We start from the raw sequence: 19,978 nt of genomic DNA on the forward strand, positions 1-19,978 counted from the left end.
TTGTCAAAAGATTTACTACTGATTTCCGTCTCCATTTGTTTTACTCTGATCAAACACAGAAAGAGTCCCAATATGACAGAATGTTTTTAATTCTCTTAGTGTTTTGGTGAGTTTTTAAAATAGCTGTTAAATGGTTTTGTTCTTCATTTAGTGAAAGAAAATTAAAGCAGCTTGTGCAATCCTGTTAATAAATAGTTTTGTTCATGATGTAGTTCACAAATGAAGAACTACATCATGGCTACAAGTACAATTCAGGGCTCTTGTTCACTCACTGGAAACACTTTACTGAGTTGAACTTTCTATTTGCTATGAAGGAAATGTGCTTCTTTGTATCTATAGGAACTACAAACCCCATGGTGACCATAGTATTGGTGTTGTATGATAAACAATGGCATGCTGAGGAAGACACAACTTACCTCACAGAGACATCACTTAGGTTGTACTTGGAGGAATTAGCTAAGCTCCAAAATGGAAAGGCAAACATTAAGAAGGAATGGGAAGCACAGGCATGGGCATATGTGGGCCACAGAATGCTAAGCTTTAGAAACAGACCGACCATCTCAGGAGAGAATAGAGGCATACAGACAAGGAATAGCAACTGAAAGAAGGTGGAAGTTGTTGTACAGTAGAGTTATGTTGAAATCACATACAGTATTTATTATATGGAATTATTGATGTGTATCTCATCTCACTGTGGGTAAATTCAGGAAATATGAGTATTATGGTACATGGTGTTTTGCATGTCCCAATTAATTTTATGACAGTTTGCCAGGATTCTCGATATAGAATGAGTTCCCTAAATAGGATACCTCAAAATGGCAGCTGTCACTGATGAATTGTTAGCCCCCTGCTTTCACTCATCAAATATCTACTATTTTAATTGGTGCTCTTCCCACTTTTAGTCTGTTTTCTCCATGGTATGTGCTAGCCTGTATCAAGAGACTACAAATATAAAGATGTAAAAGAAGAGATGCTGCTAATATTAAACAGTAACTGCCCACTCATTGGCTAATATTATTCTCCCCAACTTAGCCTTTCACTGATAAATGGGCTTATTACCTGTAACCTTAAATTCTGACTTTCATTTCTCTGACATGACTCTAGTTAGACTGCCATTAAGTCATGTGGGTTTGGCACCTGGCGACTAAGCCATATCCTAGGATGGACATGTTTGTCCACTACATCCAAATAGGTCTGCAATGTGGTTTTCATATCCTTTAGAAAAATGACATCAGAGATTCCTTCTCAAGAAAGTAGTTGTGTTCATTTGAAAAATAACATGCAAACTCCATTTGTTAACATTCATTTTTATAAAATACCTTAAAAGAAGAGATAGAGTACTTGAGGTTACATATCCAGAATGGAAAATAAGAATGAATACAATATAAATTAATTGAACACATAACTATTTTGCCACATTAAACAAGTTTAAAAAATGCATTTCCAAACAATACAAATGGGAATTGGGAAGAAAACCTTTCTTTCTATTGCTGTCTTTTTCCAGAACCTCTTCCTTGAAATGCTGACATTCCAGGCTTACAGGCAGTAGCTGCATTAATATTTAAAATATACTGTATTTTACTTCCAAATCAGTCCATCTGAAACATTTTAAAACCAGGTGAGATAATTCAGTGCAAACTAAAGCTTCAAGTTGAAAATCCAAGAGACAAAGTCATGTTCAAAATGTAGGAAATGCTTCTGGAACTGAACAATTAAGGACTTCACATTATGAAGAAATCTTTGCATGTGTCCTTGGTGTGAGAAATGCTGAGTTAGCAAACATACCTTTGGAGGCTGTAATTAGGGCTCTATTGCACTGAGGGCAGGATGAAGGTAGGAAGGGTCAACAACTATAATTGTGGAAGCAAGCTCAAGTTAAACATTAAAATGACTGGATGTGGTTCTAGAAAATTTGGCTGTGGTATATCAGATACCAACAGATCAGGAGAAAAGAAGAAAAGGAAAAACAAACAAAAGAGCCCACAACAACAAAATAACCTCCCCGAATTGTGTAAAAACAATTACTGGAATATCACTGGGGATGGATGCCATGTCCTTAACACCCAGAACAATTTGTAGGTAGGTAGGGGCTAAAATTGGCCATGATTTGTTTTAATTGTATAGATCCTACTAAATACTGACCTAAGGTAATTCTATTCTTGTGGGAGGAAGATCTAACTTTCTGGGTCAGAGGGAACAAAGTCTGGATCATTTCAAATATTAACTAGTAGTCCATTTCATAATAAAATTAATTTGGATTACATCTTCAAACAAATTCTGTGAGTTTCATTTTGTTTCCATTGTCTTATGTATGACTCATTGAATTCACTTTAATGAAAAGACTGGCAGCTGCCACAGTGGAAGATACAGAGATCTTGGTACAATTCAGAAACTTACTTACATTTTTTTCTTCCTAAACCTCGGGTTCAAATAAAGGGGATCATGAAATCTTTAGCTTTTCAATTCTTTCTGAAAGTCTCACATATGACCTAAGAAGTGGATGAGAATATGCTATGGGTCCCAGGTTCCTGTCTTACATCACTCCCTAATCTATCAAGGATGTCCTTAAAATGTTAGGCCAACAAAGGGGCAACTTTGAGTTTTAGGCTGTGCCAATTGTTGGCAAGTCACATGAAACCCAAAATACATAGCATTGTTCCAATATGATGTCAGAACCTATAAAACAAGTAAAAAAATTATGGGCAGATACTAAAACAACAAACAGCCAAATATATATATCATACCTCCTTATAGGAATAGCATCTAAGGAAATTAAAAAATATCCCTCTGGTGGCAGAAGTAGCATAGGACCATGGAAACAAATCTTAAACTGGCAAAGACTATGGATCCTCAAGTCTTGTCTCATTCTATGAAAGCCAGACTACAAAGGAATGTCCTGGATCCTATTCCTAGGCAAACATGGCTTTGTTGCTGAGTGTTTTACACCATCAACTTCATCAGAACCACCCAATGGTCATTATCTGAGGCATTTCTGTGTATCACACTGGGTGTGGAGTAAGGAGTGGTACAAACCTCCGTAAACCTTCAACTAAGTCAATCTTGACAAAGTATGTGGTTCAAGCATTTTTCATGGAGATAGTTTTGATTCTTTTTTCCCTACTATTAGGTATGCAAAAAAAAAAAAAAAAACCTGAAATTTCTGGAGTTCTGAAGCCCTACCATGAATTTCTGGTGCTTCATCCATCAGATTAGAGACATTTACCATCAAACATATATATATATATATATATATATATATATGTTGGAGCCAGTTTGTGCTTTACAAACAAACGAAAGAGTGCAAAGCACATTACAGATGGTCAATAAATATTTTTACACTAAAAGTAATACCATGGTTTTAGAAGAACCACTTATTTTGTTAAAGAGCAAAATTATGTTTAAGTTTTCCATCTGACTGGATGGGGCAACATAGAATAACCAATGAGAAAACCCATCGAGTTAATAAGAATGGTATCTTGACTGAAGAAATAGTACTAAGATTTTTGGAAGTACCATAGCCACAGTAGCAGAGGCACATAACAGTCAGAAGGAGGCTTGCACACACTGTGAGGAGCCAGTGTGACATCAAGACAGAAAATGGACTCTATTCCACTTGGAAAAGATGTGTCCATGGCCTTCTCTAAAGGCTCATCAACATATCTTGAGGTGATGGCCATGCGTTCCAGCTCTCCTGAAAGTGATGCAGGCATAAATATCAGGGGATCTCATTATGGTACTGTAGTACAGCACTGTCTCATGCCAGTCTGTTTCTCCTGCATCTGCAGTAGTCACTTTTACAGCATCATAGCACTCCTGGGGCTACAAGAGGGAGAATATGGAAAACTAAAGGTCACAGAACTTACACTAACAAGGGAAGCTCTTATATTATATAAAAACCGCTTACAAAAGGCAGTTTATTGACAAATAAATGCTTTATACATTCAGGTTTTTCCCCACCTCTCAACAGTGATGGTTCCCAAAGAAAAGACTCAGTAGTGAAGACAAGACCACACACATTTTTCCTTTTCTTTCTGCATTAGTTTGAGACACTGAAAATCAGAACCTGCAGATGAGCGTGTCGTGTAAATGGGAGCAATGGACTGGACCTGGGGACTTGAGGTGGGGCCTGGATAGAGAGCAACACAAAGAAGTGATTTTTGCTGCTGCTGTGGACAGCAAGGGAGGGCATGAAAAAGGTTACAGCAGACATGACCAACTCTATGAAGGGCCTGTCAGGAACACAGTACAGGAATCCAAAACAGAGACAAACCGCAATTCTGCCAACGTGTAAACAAGGAAAAGCATTTCACAGATTCAAAGTTCAAGGGGAGTAAACGTCTTTAAATTATTTTATCAGTTCAACCCTGATTTAAAAGTATGGCTAGCACAAACACAGAAGCTGCAGTGTGGGCATTCCAAGGGAGCCGTGGTCTCCAGAGAAGCTGTACTCCAGGCCGCCTCCCTTCTAGAGATGCTCCACAAAAGGATGCTGTGGCTCCTGCATTCCCTCTCAGTCTTTCTGTTCCATACTCCTGGAATATCCTGCCAACTGTTTTACCCTTTGGTGTCTGCAGTTCCGGCTGCTATAGATTTAGACGTGGAGAGACTGGGGGAGGGAAGGCAAATTCTCGAAGGATGCTCCTGGCCACTTCCACGTTATTCTGGGCAATCTCTAAGGCTCTTTTCACCTCTTCAAAGGCATACCCCTCTCCCATGAGTTTTGCAATTTTTGCATCAACATTTTCCAAAGCTGCCTCGGGCCCAAGGGGTTTCCTGTGATGAATTTCCGGTGCAGTCCTGCGGGGTCGTGGCTTGGGGGGTCTAGCTGGTGCTTGTGAACCATCTGTGGAGATTTTCCAAGACAGACACCAATGAAACAGTGAGATGAAAATGAATACTATAGGACACAACAGTGTTATATCACTTTTTTTTTTTGATTAAATACTCGTAGTGAGAAATACACATGCATCTGTCTGTCTAAGGGGTAACACAGATTTACCAAGATATGAAAAAGGGAAAAATACACTCATCAATACAGGATATGGTAAACCTAGTTGTAGGGTCCTTGGAAGCTGTGGCCTGATCACACACTGCTTCACAACACCTGATCACACACCACTGCTTCACACCACCTGATCACACACTGCTTCACACCACCTGATCACACACTGCTTCACACCACCTGATCACACACTGCTCCACACCACCTGATCACACACTGCTTCACACCACCTGATCACACACTGCTTCACACCACCTGATCACACACTGCTTCACACCACCTGATCACACACTGCTCCACACCACCTGATCACACACTGCTTCACACCATCTGATCACACACTGCTTCACACCATCTGATCCTGTCTTCACCACCCAAGAGAGCTCAAGCCCCTCCTCCATTCCTTTCAACAGGTCAAGTCAGCATATAAGAAGTACCCACTGCAAATACTATTTTCCATTTTCTCAACAATACTTTTATTTTCTGGCTAGCTTATTGTGAAGTGGAAAATGTTACCTCATTTTAAAAATTAGAATGTGTTGGGAGAATGTAGTAGTTTAACTGAAAAATTTACATTATTTTTCAGGTCACACAAGAGATACATAAAAGGAAAAATAAAAACAAACAAACAACAACAAAATAGTCAAAGCCCAAAGCCCAGAGTAAAAGTAAAAGGCCAAGATCTGTTTAGTCATCTACTATGGCATAGCCTACTCCAAGAGGAAGAGAGTGGAGAGGCCCCTTCTAAAGGGGATGCTTTCCCTGTGACCCAATAAAAGAATGCAGAATAGCCCCCAAATGTTCTCTGTCTGACTCATGTTCTGGTTATTCTGAACTATTTTGATAAATATACTGTGTTGGCTCTCCTCCTATCTGAGTTTTCATATTAATAATGCTGAATTTCACTGATACTAAGGAAAAATAAGCTGAAGAGAGCAGATGGTTTGACTCTAAGAGTCAACAAATTCAGCAAACTAAATGTGGCTTTGCGCAAGTAAACATGTTAGATTCCGACGCATGAACTTTTGCCCAAGAAGATACAAACACTGAGAAATCAGGAGGAGACAGGCTTATGGTTTAGGCCCCTGATGATAATTACTTTTTTCTTTCTTTCATGCACTTTTTTAATGTGGGAGGCTGCATGTGTAGTAGGTGTGTACATGTTTGTGTGTGTCACAGTGGGTACACATGTGCCATGACCCACATGTGGCGGTCATAGGGCAATCTTGGGTGTCAATCCTTGCCTGCCACCTTGTTTGAGGCAGGGTCTCTTGTTTAACCTCTGTATACATCAGGCTGGCTGGCCTACAAACTTCTGCAAATTCCACATTCTTGTTCCCATTTCACTGCAGGGAACTGAAATTACAGATGCATTCTAACATCCGGATTCAAGAGAGTTCTGGGATTCCAAACTCAGGCCCTTACAGCTATATGGAAAGAAATATCTACTGAGCCACTGACCCATCCCTGATAATAGTTGCTTAAAGTGAAATCAATAACATTGGTACCCATGAACAAGCAAGACTCTTGAGAGCAAAGGAAATTAGAGACTCATGTAAAGAACATATAATTTCTGGGCCTTGCCAAAATCCATATTGGCTTTGCATTTATAATTAATTAAACTATATATCCCTGAACAGTACCTAGGCCCTCACCACTTACTGGTTGGAGAACAGTTGCTGCAAGCTCCTCACAACTGCTGAAGACACTAATGTCTTAGGACCTTGCTAGAAGTAGAATTCACAACAACAGGGCCTCTGCTCATTTCCACCCTCCCAACACAATACACAACAGGTAATACCACTCCAATTTCAGGAGTATCTATATATTGAGACCCCCAGTTTCTGCTGCTCATATCTCCTTGCCTGGTGAACGGCTAGTGTCTCTTTTTTTGTGTGATGCAGAGACAGCTGGTCTACCTGATTTTAATAAGGAATATACAACATCCAATCTCACTAATGCTGCTGCTTCAGAATCTGGGATGTGGAAGGGAGACTTGGTGACCAGCTAGAGTCAAAACCAACACTGTATAATAAACTAATGCCCAAGGTTTAGGGAACATTGCAGAAGAGAATCATGGAAAGATGGCAAGAGCCAGAAGACCAGGATGCCCGCTGTGAGACAGTGTCTTTTATGTATGAAAGACAAAGCTGCACCCATCAGATCTCAAACATTTACAGTTACCTAGACAAGCCTTGCATAATGACAAGAGGTGATAGGCCACTGTGAATAGGGGAAACCTACAAGGCCCCACTCTTAATAAGACTACCAAACAAAGTAGTAATGACTAGTTAACAAAAAGTGCAAATTCCAAAATAGGAATACAATAATTTTGAGAAACCAAAAAGGTAGCATGTTTCCTCTAGAAGAATCTAACTCTAGCAACAAATTTCAAAGGAAGAAGCACACATAAAATGCGCCCCCACCAAAAGAACTGGAAAGAATGAGTAGAAAAACACATCAGAGCTCCAAGAGACTTGAAATAAACAGGTGAGTGACATGAGGAAGACAATGTGGGCATCTGAATAAGAAATTGAAAATGAGGTAAAGAAAAATAGCCAAGCAGGTCTTAGACATGAAGAGTTCAGAATGGAAATGGCAGCAGTATCAAGGGAGGAAGTGTGAACTTTAAGACATTTTTCAAAATGCTCTGTTCAGGCCAACAACCAAAGAATCATAAAGCACTCTAGATCTTGGGCACACTAGCAAATGAAAAATAAAACAAACCAACAAAAAAACCAAATCTACATTTTTGGGATACTCAAATTCAAGAAGAAAAATGTTGTCAGAGGTGATGGCAACCAATGAATAACAGCAAAAGCTTCCATCATCTTAGAAGACACAGAAATTGAGGAAGAGGAAGCATATAGAATACCAAATAAACATGATCAGAAAAATCATCACCACAGCTGATTACAGTCGAACTGTCAAGAGTATATACCACAAAGAATTTAAAATCTACCATTGAAAAAGGCTAAAGTCATATTTAAGGGCACTCCATTAGAGTAACAGTGATTTCTGAGCAAAAACTTTATAGGCTAGGAAAGCATGAAGTGATATATTCAGATTCTTGAGGGAAAATAATATTTGGCATAATTACCATACAAAGATGGCAATCATTGAGAAAATCTGTGATTACTAGAGAAAGCTTCCAGAAGATGTATAAGAAGCCCTGCATCACGAGTGAAAAAAATATAATCACCATCATGAAAGCAGATGTAAGGTAAACCACACTTAAGAGGAGACAGAGCACAAAGCATGTTGCAAACACAGTGAACTGGCAAAAAAAGGCAAACAAAGCCACAGGCCCAAGAACGTTGCAAACACACACATGCAGGAACGCATGCATGGACACACGCACGAATGTACACACACACACACACACACACACACACACACACACACACACACACACACACACACACACAGTGGATAGTAAAACAATTTCCAACAATAGGTCACCTAAACAAGGTCCAACAATAGGTCGGGAGCTAGTGAAGTCCTCAGAGAATGTGTATTGTTTGATATGGGCATGGTCATGTCAAGGACTCCAAACCCTCAGCCCCACAGGAGGCTCACAAGGCTGAGGAAGCATTCCTTGAGTCTGAATGTGAATTTTGACCACGTGTGCAGCACACATCAACTGCAGCTTTCTCTCTCTAGGCGTTTAGTCTGAAACTGTTCCCCTACAGAAACTGTTCCTATGGAGATGAGCTACACCTGTTTCTGTGTTCAGCTTTATATGATAACCCTTCCCCCACCGCCCTGTTCAACTGTATATAAGAAACACATGGAGTGTCAGAGTGCTGCAGCTTCATCAGAGAGCCCCGGCTACCTGATCTCAGATTTTCTGTATATGTCTCTCTCTCTCTCTCTCTCTCTCTCTCTCTCTCTCTCTCTCTCTCTCTCTGTGTGTGTGTGTGTGTGTGTGTGTGTGTGTGTGTCTGTGTGTGTCTGTCATTTATTCATTCCCATACTTCACCAGTTAAGTCAATCCCTGGAGCCATGCAAACACAAACTCACTTCAACAGAAAATACCCAAACTTGTTGAGAGTAAAAGATGTTGTAAATAGAAGCCTAAGACAGACAGGGCTGGCTACATTTATATTTAAAAATACGCCCAAAGAGACCGAGAAAGTCACCTTACAATTGAACAGGGAAACCATTTGACAAGGCATTATGAGGAATCTATATGAACTCAACATCAGAAGACCCAATTTTATATAACAAAACCATTGGGCATGAAAGGACAGCCATCATTCAATATAGTGATGGTGACAAGATTTCAACATCCTGCATCTGTCCAGATCATCCAGGTAAAGACATTAGCAAACACCAGAGCTCAGCTATAATAAGGATAAATAAACTTAGAAGACACCTACAGAATATTCCATCTACCAGCTGCAATACAGTCATTTTATCTGTGCATGACGCTTTCTCTAGAATCAATAGCCCACATTAGGTCACAAAACAAGTATTAACAATTTGAAACAACTGAAGTAATACCCTGTATTCTTTCTGATCCAGATGGAATAAAATTCAAGCCAACCAACAGATTCTGAAAACTGTAAATATTCATAGAGAATGAAGATATTTTTCAACAATCAAGTGGGTCATCAAGAAAGTTGGGAGTGTTCTGGAATTTCTCAAAGATAATAAAAAGGGAAACACACTACAAAAAGCATGCGAAATCCAAGAGGCAGAAGAACGTGCTGTGAAACCTTCACAAAAACAAACACCCAAACCCCAAACTCTAAAATAAATATCCCTGCTCTCTCTAGAACTTAGAAAAGCAAGAAGAAACCGGAACCCATCTTAGTCAAAGGGAGGAAACAACAGGATTTCAGCAGAAGTTAAGTGCTAGAGAGGATTAACAGAACAACAAGCTGGCTCTTTAAAATACCAAACAAAATAAATTTCTAGACAGGATAACTAAGAAAACAAGTAGATATGGTCAGAGATGGAAAAAGAAGCATTACCACCTCAGCCAGAGAAATGCAACTATTAGTGATCTCTCACAGCAACCATATGCTCACAAACAGGAAAACCCACAGATACAGGCAAATGTTTGGACATGTAAAATCGGCCGAAAATGAACACTGAAGACAAACAAAACTGAACAGAACAATGGCAATAATGAGACTGAATCAGCAATGAAGTCTCCAACCAATAAAAAGCCCAAGGTCACACAGTCTTACTGCCAAAGCTTAACCAACTCTTTTCTTTCCACTTTATTTTCACAATTTATCAGGACGGGAACCCTCCCAAGAACCCAGCACGATCTAGTTTCCAAAGCTAGAAAAGAATGGAACCAAAAACTACAACAACCCTTCCCCACCCCCAACTATCCACCAGTATATCTCTGATTAACACAGATACAAATATTCTCAACAAAGTTTTATGAAATCAACTCACTAGTAAGTTTAATAAACTAATAAACTAATAAACAAAGATTATTCATTATCATCACACTGGTTTCATCCCAGAGATTGAAGGTTTTCATCATTATTCAAGTTGGTTGCATTCCCAGAGTCAAAAGATAGATCAACATATGAAAATCAATAAATATATTTATACACTGACAGAATAAAGGATGAAAACCATATGATCATCTCAACAGATGCAGAAAGAACATTTGATTCTATTTAACACTTCTTTATGATAAAACACCTGAAAATTTAGGTTCAAAGAACTGTTCATCAACATAGTATGAGTTAAGGACAATAACCCATTGATGACATTAATCTGAATTAAAAAAAAAAAAAGCTGAGAGTGTTTTCTCTGAGATCAGGAATAAGACCAAGGTGCCCACTGTCACCAGCTTATTCACTACAGAACCATAAATTTCAAACAGAATAGCTAAGAGAGAAACAAACTGAAAGCCATAAGAATAAAGGGAGGAAGTTAAGGTAACACTTTTGGCAAATGATTTTTGTGTGCACATGATTTTGTACACACACACACACACACACACACACACACACACCCAACCCTAAGGAATCCACCAAAAGAGTATTAGTAAAATGCCAACTCAATGGAGTATCAGAATGCAGAGCCTACATAGGAGAATTAGTAGCTTTCCACATATAAGCAATTCAATGAAATAAAAAAAGCATAAAAGTTACATATAAAATACCTAGGGATGAACTTAACTATGGAAGTAAAATGGCTCTACTGTGAAAGTTATAAAACAAAAATTGAAGAAACTGACAAGAAAAACATAAAGAACAGTCCTCTGTGTCCATGGATTTGGAGACTACTGTTAAAAATGCCTCAACTATAGAAACCATTCTACGGATTCAAATCAATCTATAGACTCAAATGCAATTCCTATCTAAGTGCCCATGAACCTTTTCACAGAATGGAAAAAACAACCTAATATTTATGTGGAAGCAAAAGGACCTCAAAGAGTCAAAGCAACCTTGAACAGAAAGAAAAAAGCTGGAGGCTTCTCCCACCAGAATGCCAGACATACTGCTGACCTATAGCAACCCAACAGACTCAAATGCTAACAGAATTGAGATTCAGAAACAGTCCTGTACATCTGCTGCCCACCGGTTCTCACAGAGACAATAAAACAACACAGCAGGAAAAGCATGCCTCAGAAATGGTGCTAGGAAAGTCAAATATCCACATGTAAAAGACTGAAATCCGACCCCAATCTCCTACCAGTTAACAAAAATCAACTCTAAATGTATGGGTACACACCCGGGTACAGATCTAAGTAATTTTCTTTGTTACTGTTGGTAATTGCATTGTTCTCTTCAGTGTATACAGCTAGAATCCTGCAATTCACAAAACCACAACAAGCAGATGAGATTCCTTCTGCTACATAGGTGTGAGCTGTTGAAGAATGAAGACTGAGATGCCAAGAGGGATGGTCTGATACAAAAAAGCAACAAGAACCCAGTGAAGGGCTCTGCCAAGGTCATGGGATGTTTACTGCTTATCAGCACCTTCCATTCCTTTGTGGTCACTGCTATTTCTTCATGATTGTTCCTGTTTTATTATAAAGGAATTCAGATGTGCTTTAGCAATCTTTGTTACATGAAGGTGAGACTGTTGATTATGAACTGACTTGGTTTTGGCTTGGTTACTGATTATGTTGGCAATCACAACATAAACTTGGTTAGCAGTAAAAGAATAAGTGTGTGAACAGCTTACAAAAATTGTCAGAATTAAATTCTTTAGGCTGATACTTATCTCTGTGGGATCCTAAGCAAATTATTCAAGCTTGCTGGTTTTCTTTATTCTATAAATTAAGCTTATTGCAGAGTTGTATGCATTTATTTATACTTATGTATTTTAACTATGTTTTAAAGTATATAACAGCATATATATTATATAAAGTAACATATTTTATATTAATGCCGACATAGAAAGAATTGTGTATACTATACTTGTGTGTGAAATGATCTCTGTGATCCTCATGTCTAGTTTTCTAAAATAATTATAAGAGTTTGTATTCTACAGTAAATGCTTCATAAATTAAATATTATAGAACATATACATATCATCCGGGAAATAGACCTTCAGTAATAATAAGTACAATTGTTGGAACAAGCATTAAAACTCTTTGACTAGTATTTTTTTTATGTTCCATAATAGTTGATAATTAGAAGAAATAATGTAAGTTCAACTAAATTAAGAATGAATGAAATCTCAAAATATATTATAATCTTGCTACTCAAATATAAATTGAGTCCATTACTTTTGGAGCCCATTTATTCCGAATGTTGAGTTACCACAACATCTTAGACACTGTCTAAGCAACAGACATGATTTCACATATGGTTTTCAGTGGAATACAACAAAAGGAAACATCTTCACATACACTGTGTGTAGAGTTCAGAAAGCAGCATCAGAGACTGCTTTAGATACTCAAGGAAAAACACTTTAGCCCTGTGGTTTTAAGACTGAAGCCGTGTGCATGAAGGTTTTCAAGTGGCATCAATTAGCAGATGAACTGGTAAAGCTCAACCATACTGAAGTTTCCATCGTGTTAACAAAACTAAGTGTTAAACACAATTTACCCTGTCACTGGTGATTACTCATGATGAATTTTTAACCCTTGTGTGGATTATAACCATGCTTTCCAGCTGAAAGCTTCAAAAAGATTACTAATTTAACATTCTATTCAATAGTCCACCAATTTTCCATTAAGCTGATAATAAATAAAGGAAAACAGCATTAAAGTTCCTCCTCTTTATAATAATACCTCCTTATTTGGTCAGTATATTCAGCAATTAAATAATTTCATAAGAGTCATGGACATTCTAGCATTGTTTTCAAGTCCTTGAAGTACTTTTAAACAGCTAATATATGAATAACCTCCACCATGGCTAACACTGCAATAAAGAACAAGCATTATGGGATGTTAAAGGAATTCAAACTCCAGCATAATCTATATTATAAGGGAGAAGTAGCATCAATATTTTGTAAAACTTACATGCAGTGATCAGAGACATGGGCCATGTGCTCATGTAAAGAAGTCGATTACTGGCAAAAAGTTGCCTCATTACAGAACAAAGTGATTTTAAAGTATGCCAGTGAAATTTTTTACTTTATTTTTTTGCAACTGCTTTTTATCTCAATCATTTGATGAAATACCAATACTAACATTAATTTTTTAATTTATAAAATATTTCCTCTGAGATGAATAAACACACTTGAAGTACCTTTTAGCTATGGAGATGCACTTGTGCACACAATGTTTTTAAAAAGGAAACAAGATTTTTTTTTTTTTCGAGACAGGGTTTCTCTGCATAGCTTTGGAGCCTATCCTGGCACTTGCTCTGGAGACCAGGCTGGCCTCGAACTCACAGAGATCCGCCTGCCTCTGCCTCCTGAGTGCTGGGATTAAAGGCGAGTGCCACCAATGCCTGGTTGGAAACAAGATGTTTTTATTGTTTATTTTATTCATATTTATTTATTTGACAGGGTTTCCCTGTGTAGACCTGGCTATTCTAGAACTCACTTTGTAGACCACTGGGTGGCTTCGAACTCAGAACTTCACCTGCCTCTGTCCCCCCACCCCCCACCCCAGTCCTGGGGTTAAAGTCATGTGCCATCACCTGAGAGAAAGGTATTTTTAAATTGATGAAACTATATTTTTTTAATTCTTCAGAACTGCTCTTTTCATAGTTTATTGATGAATAAGCTACTATCAAATATTTATATTGCTCAGAAAGGTCATAGACATTTAATGTTTTAGAATTAGCAACCACACCCAAATCCTTGTTAGGCCATTTAAAAGAGGTTTGGATAAGGACAGGTTATCGAGGAACAGAATCCTGAAGGGACACAGCATCTAGGCCAGGTTTTAAATGAGGACACCTAATCCAGATGTGCAGGTGGAAAACTATCATACTGCCTGTCAACAAACACAAGTCAGAAACAGGGCACTGTTTCTGTGCTTTGCTAGTGTATGCAAAGTTTAGGAAGTAGGATGAAATATCTGATGCTACAGCTAGCTTTGGCCCTCAGTACTCTTGCATTTCTTAGAGGAAAAACTAGTTCAGTCAGGTTAAGTGGATGTTTTTGTGTTTGCTACTCCAAGCACTCTTGAGATTCCTATTGTAATGATAACCTGACCTAAAACCCTTGAGTACCTGCACGAGTGATGCTCCTGTGCCTACAACACCCACATGTTATAGAGCCAACACCAAAGCAGCCATGGTTTGAAAACAGCATCTTGAGATAACTCTTAAATACTCACTACTTAAATACCTTTATTTTAACAGAGTTGGTGGTGATGAGTCTATTATTTCAAGTCAGACCTGGTGCCTTTGCCAAAGGTCTACTTTAACATTATTTCATTAATGGCTTTGTTTTCTTATGCCTTATTGGACTGGCAGATGTTTTCACTCCTTGGTTTCCACGCCCTGTCATCAGTCTATGTTTTACTTGGAACTACAGTCTAAACAGAGAGGGATCTGAAAGCTCCAAGTGGCTAGATGTGAACTGACAGGAACCAAGCTTGACAAGCTTGGTAAGGTTCTCTATGCTTTCCCAGATTATATACTAGTGTTAGCCTTTGGGGTTTTTGAGTGAATTCTGGATCTCCTGTATGGCACCATGGAGCATCTGTACCTTCAAAGCAGCTCGACAACCTTGATTCAGAAACTCCCGGGTGCGACTATTTAACAAATCTTCAGTGAATTGATTTGAGCTCAAGAATCAAAACTATTGAGGGAGCCCTGGCAGTGGGCACCTATCTCTGGTGCATGAGCTGGCTTTCTGGAGCCCATTCCCTATGGAGGGATGCCTTGCTCAGCACTGATGCAGGGGGGAGGGGCCTGATCCTCTCTCATCCTAATTTGCCAGGTTTTGTTGACTTCCCATATAAAGCCTTACCCTTTGGAAGAGTGGATGGGGGTGGAGTGGGGTGGCAGGAGAGGTGGGATGGGGGAGTCAGGAGGAGTGGAGGAACAGTAGTTGGTATGTAAAATGAATAAAACATTTTTTAAAAAGAATCAAAACTGAAATCAAACAAAATCTACATAGTATAGAAAACTTCTGATGCTTACAAAGAGGAACTAAACATGTTGCTCATGAATCCAAGCATCCAGCTTAATGAAGATATCAGTTACTAATACTCCCTTCCTTGTCCCCATCTATATATTTACATATGTTGGGCATCCTTCTGGATATGGCAATACTGTGGTCTCATTGTTTACCACTTACATGGATTGTCTGTAGACAGGGTTTCCCTATACAGTAAAGCCTTGGCTTTACTACCTCATTATACACTTAAAACACATTGCAAGGCTCCAGCTTCAGGTTCTAAGGGCTGGGGCTATGGTGGTGTGGCTCCAGTCCTTGTTCTTGCTTGTGTTTTTCAGTGAGGTGGCATTTGTGGTGCTGGAGTAAGTTGTGAGGGTGGAACTCTCAGGCAAGGAATTACTATTAATATAAAATGCCCCAGCACTTCACCATGCCTGAGTAGGAAGATGGTCACCTGTGGAGAAGGATGCAGGTTCTCATCAGATACCAAATGTCTGGCACTTTCTCTTGGCCTCCCCGGCTTTCAGAATGTAAGAAATGCATATTTGTTGGTCAGCATCTAGCCTAGCCTTTGGTAGTCACTCTAGCAACCTGAGGTGACACTCCTCACTTGAAAGTGTTAAGACACAAGCAGAAGAGACAGACAAATGAGTCAAACACATGGATGAATGATGATATCTGGGGTAATGAAAGCTATTAGGAAAAACTTATGTCTCCATGAGACCCTGTCTCTAAAAACCAAAACCAACCACAAACCAACAAACCAACAAACCAAGGAACCAATCAACCAAAAAACCAAACCCACAAAAAACTCCCAAAAAACCAATAGTAATATTGGCTTGGTACTACTACTATTTCTAGAGAGACTTCTATCTTGATGTGAATGAAAGAACACAGCATAGACAGACATACAAAGAGATTTTCTCTATTCCTCAAATCTGATGAGATAAAACTTCAGTTAAAAGAATGAATATATCTAGAAACAAAGACTGGGGACTTACTGACTGCTCACACAAAATATTAAGACTCAGTTTTCTTTTCCTGAGGCAGTTTTCTGGCTGTTGCTTTTATATGTACTATGCTTTATAAGCCAAATACAAAGGATGTTAAAAGTAAGTGGATGCTTAGGTATAATGCAATAAACTAAAGACAAGGCTACAGAGCAAAAATTGCTATGTAAAATGGGACATCACTGTTACTGCTCCCAGCCAACTCACCTGAAGATGAAGATGAAGGGAGCTGGTCATAGTCCTGGGAGGCTCTGTTGGGTTTGATGTTGTCTCCTGGTGCTCTCCTTGCAGGAGGCAAAGGAACTTGGCCACTTGCTGGGTCAAAAAAAGGATCTTGAAAATAAAGATAATTTTTGAATTAAAATGATGATCCCTATTGATTAGCTGAAGAAAGTATTAGGGGAACTTTTGAATGACTGTAGATTCCCACAATGAATTGGACAACTAATCTGACCAGTAATAATCACCTTGACTGTGCAGGTTTTCTAGTTCATTCATTTGTTCAGGTAAGCTACTCACTTGACTTCTGAAATGAAGACTACAGGTTTTTATTTATCTTTTCAGATCACTTATTTAGCCTCCTCTAATTTCTGTCCCCCATATGCTCTTCAATGAATGAAAGCTGCTGAGAAACAAGAAAAAAAATGGTTTCTACTTTGTCAAAAGAGTATTGTTGGATCACTTGGGCTCCTTAAGTTATATGTTAACATAAATCTGTAAATAGACCTGAAGTTTGGAATTTTTAAATGAATTAGTGTATACAGAAATATCTGTAAATAAAAAAGTATTTTTTTATCCATTGTACTATATTGGAAGCTCCAAAATATGCTAACACCCAGTTGTCAGCCTGACTCATTGAATACTAAATTCAATTGCTAAAAAAAAAATAAATAATGTTTGAATAAGCAGTAAAAATATGCTTTTTAAAAAGCTGGCCATGTAAAATGTAGTAGATTCAAAAATTACTTCAGTATTCATGACAGAGTTCAGTAAGTGGAATTAAAGGGGGGAAACGTGTCTGTATAGACAGAAGTCACTAGAAGTCACCACAGGTCTAAGTGCTTTAAATTAGTTGTACATGGGCTGAAAGCCTAAGTGCCCATTCTATTCTAAGCAGAAGAATAATTAAAAACACCAACTCTGACATCTTTGGCTCACTAGTCATTTATAGGTCACCATTGACATTCTCAGGTTTTCCTCTTATTATTTTCTTCTGATGGTACCATCTCTGAAGTTCTTTGGAGGGCAGGCTTTTCCTCATTTAAATGATTTATATCATATCTCCTTACTCAAATACAGCAACAGACAAACTGCTTGGCAGTTAGATAACCACTAAAAATAAATCCATGCAGACACAGACTTTACATAAAGAAAGCCAGACTGTAAATATATATAGTTGGGCTACAGTTTAGTTCATTGGTTATTCATTTGAATTTGACAACAGTAATATATAGGATGTGATTGTTCAAGAAGCATTTACATGCTTTCAAACTTGCCTATTTTTATACTAATTTCTAACTAGAGAAGGTAAGCATCATTTAAAGTCATTAGCTAATTATTATTTCATTTACTCTTCCTGGAGCAATTGCCACCAGCTTTATGGTACCTTCCTAGTGTCTACACTTGTTTATTGTCTTAGCATCAATTCAGTCGTACCAGACATGTGTATGTATTTCTAGACAATCACTGAAAGCTAATGAAGTTAAAATCTGTATACATTTTAGCATTATAAATGGACTACAAAATACACCAATTGCAGTTTTAAAATGTTTTCCATTAAACCACTTTACCTAAAAAGGGATACACTAAATTATTACAGCCACGGAAAATCCTAAATTGGTCTGGGTGAGGCACAAGGTGAAGGGTATCCCTGCTGAAAGTTATGGAAGTGGAGCTACTGTTTCAAAGGAAACGGCACCATGTAGAATAATTACTACACACAGTGTTATAATTGCTAGTTGTCCTCTGATAAGGAAAATCTGAAAATAAATAAAGCGTTGGCAATTACATTCTTTAGAAACTAAGTGGACCTAATGTCCATATTTACAATTAAAACATACCAATTAAAAATGCCTCAACCAATGTGTAATTACACAGTCATGTGATTTTTTTCGAGACTGTAACATACACAATGCGATCAATTTGCTCAAGCAGCAATGTGGTGCTGAGTCTAATTTAAGCATAGAAAGGCCTGCCTGACTTCTTCCTCACAGCATAAGATCCTCAGAAGACGCTGCTGAGCTGCAGTAGTAGTGAGTGCTATTCGCCCTGGGACTTCTCACATCTGAACATGGCGGCCTCCACACGGGAAGGGCACTGCAGACATCTTACTTTAGTTCTCTGAGGACAACCTCTCAGATGGCAAGATCTCCCTGGCTAGCACCATCACTAGGGTTGAGTAAATCATACGCTGTGTGTTCTTTTCCACAGCTGTTGCCAATCACCTGGTATTCCTTTGTATTTTATTTATGCAGATGAACATCTATGTCAACAAGTTAAAAATGCTACTTCTCTTTAACAAAGTCTTTAAAGACTTTGAATTGTGTCTTTAAACTTGAATTGTGGCTTTAAGATTGGATATGGATTTCAAAAGAGATTCTGGGTTAGAGGAACACCGAGAGAAAGCTGTAACAAGGCTGCCAAACACATGGTGCATCCCGTGCCCTTCACAAAGACATCCATGCACGGTGTGACCAAGACTTAAGTGCTGGCCTGGCTTTGTTGCTTAAGCGCAGGCCCTGGCACGAAGCTGCAGAAATGCCTATTTCACCCTTCCCACACAAAGGAATGCTTCCTTTCTCTCTCGTTTTGTTACACAGAAAAAAAAAAAAAGGCATGTGTGCCAGCAGTTGCCTTGGGTTTGGGGATAGGAAATCATGGAGCTTTTGTTGAGGACTCCGGTTTTGTTAATGTTTGATTGGCTTGTTCATAATGAATGGCTCACCCACGGTAGTGGGATTTATAATTTTGCCAAAAGAAATCTTGTGTGAAAGCTCAAGATGGGAAACACAAAGGAGGAACTGAGCCGGGTCTCTGCATGGCTTCCCTTCCTCCATCCGCCTGGAGCCCAGAGGTTTCTTTGTAGAAAGGCAGCTCCTGCAATCTGAAAAGTGAACTACAGAGAAGGCCCTGGGTGGTAAGGTTGACACACGGAACCTGACTCAGCTGTGCAGGGCATAGAAGGCTGGCATACAGAGGCAGGCATTTAATATATTTTGAGAAAACGCATTATCTTTATTGTAAGATATCTATCTTGTCTTTAAACTGGGATATCATCTCAAGGAAGTCAAATCTCAGCACTGTGAAATAATTTAAGTACACGAGTGAAGGAAATATTAGACATCGGGAGACCACAAAGAGTGAGCTGGGCAACCTGACCTTCCTTTAGTTCGCAATCCTAAAAGCAGGAAGCTCAACTGCAGTCTAGCAAGTGTGTCTTTTATGAAGTTTTATTTTCAGA

The 19,978-nt window shown here is 38.6% G+C and overlaps 1 protein-coding gene across 8 annotated transcripts in view; it reads right to left on the reverse strand.

Moving 5' to 3' along the window:
* Window positions 1–1,287: 1,287 nt before the first annotated feature.
* Window positions 1,288–19,978, reverse strand: part of Cblb (Cbl proto-oncogene B) — a 184,306-nt gene continuing 165,615 nt past the window's right edge. For all 8 annotated transcript variants that reach the window (XM_027412527.2, XM_027412526.2, XM_027412525.2 and 5 more), the window contains 2 exons: window positions 16,726–16,851; window positions 1,288–4,843 (listed from right to left, as the gene is read on the reverse strand). In XM_027412527.2, the coding sequence (XP_027268328.1) occupies window positions 4,584–4,843; window positions 16,726–16,851 (386 nt within the window). In that variant the 3' untranslated portion in view covers window positions 1,288–4,583. The remainder of the gene's footprint in view (window positions 4,844–16,725; window positions 16,852–19,978) is intronic.

The sequence above is a fragment of the Cricetulus griseus genome, chromosome 4, assembly GCF_003668045.3.
Source record: "Cricetulus griseus strain 17A/GY chromosome 4, alternate assembly CriGri-PICRH-1.0, whole genome shotgun sequence".
Classification (NCBI taxonomy): Eukaryota; Metazoa; Chordata; class Mammalia; order Rodentia; family Cricetidae; genus Cricetulus; species Cricetulus griseus.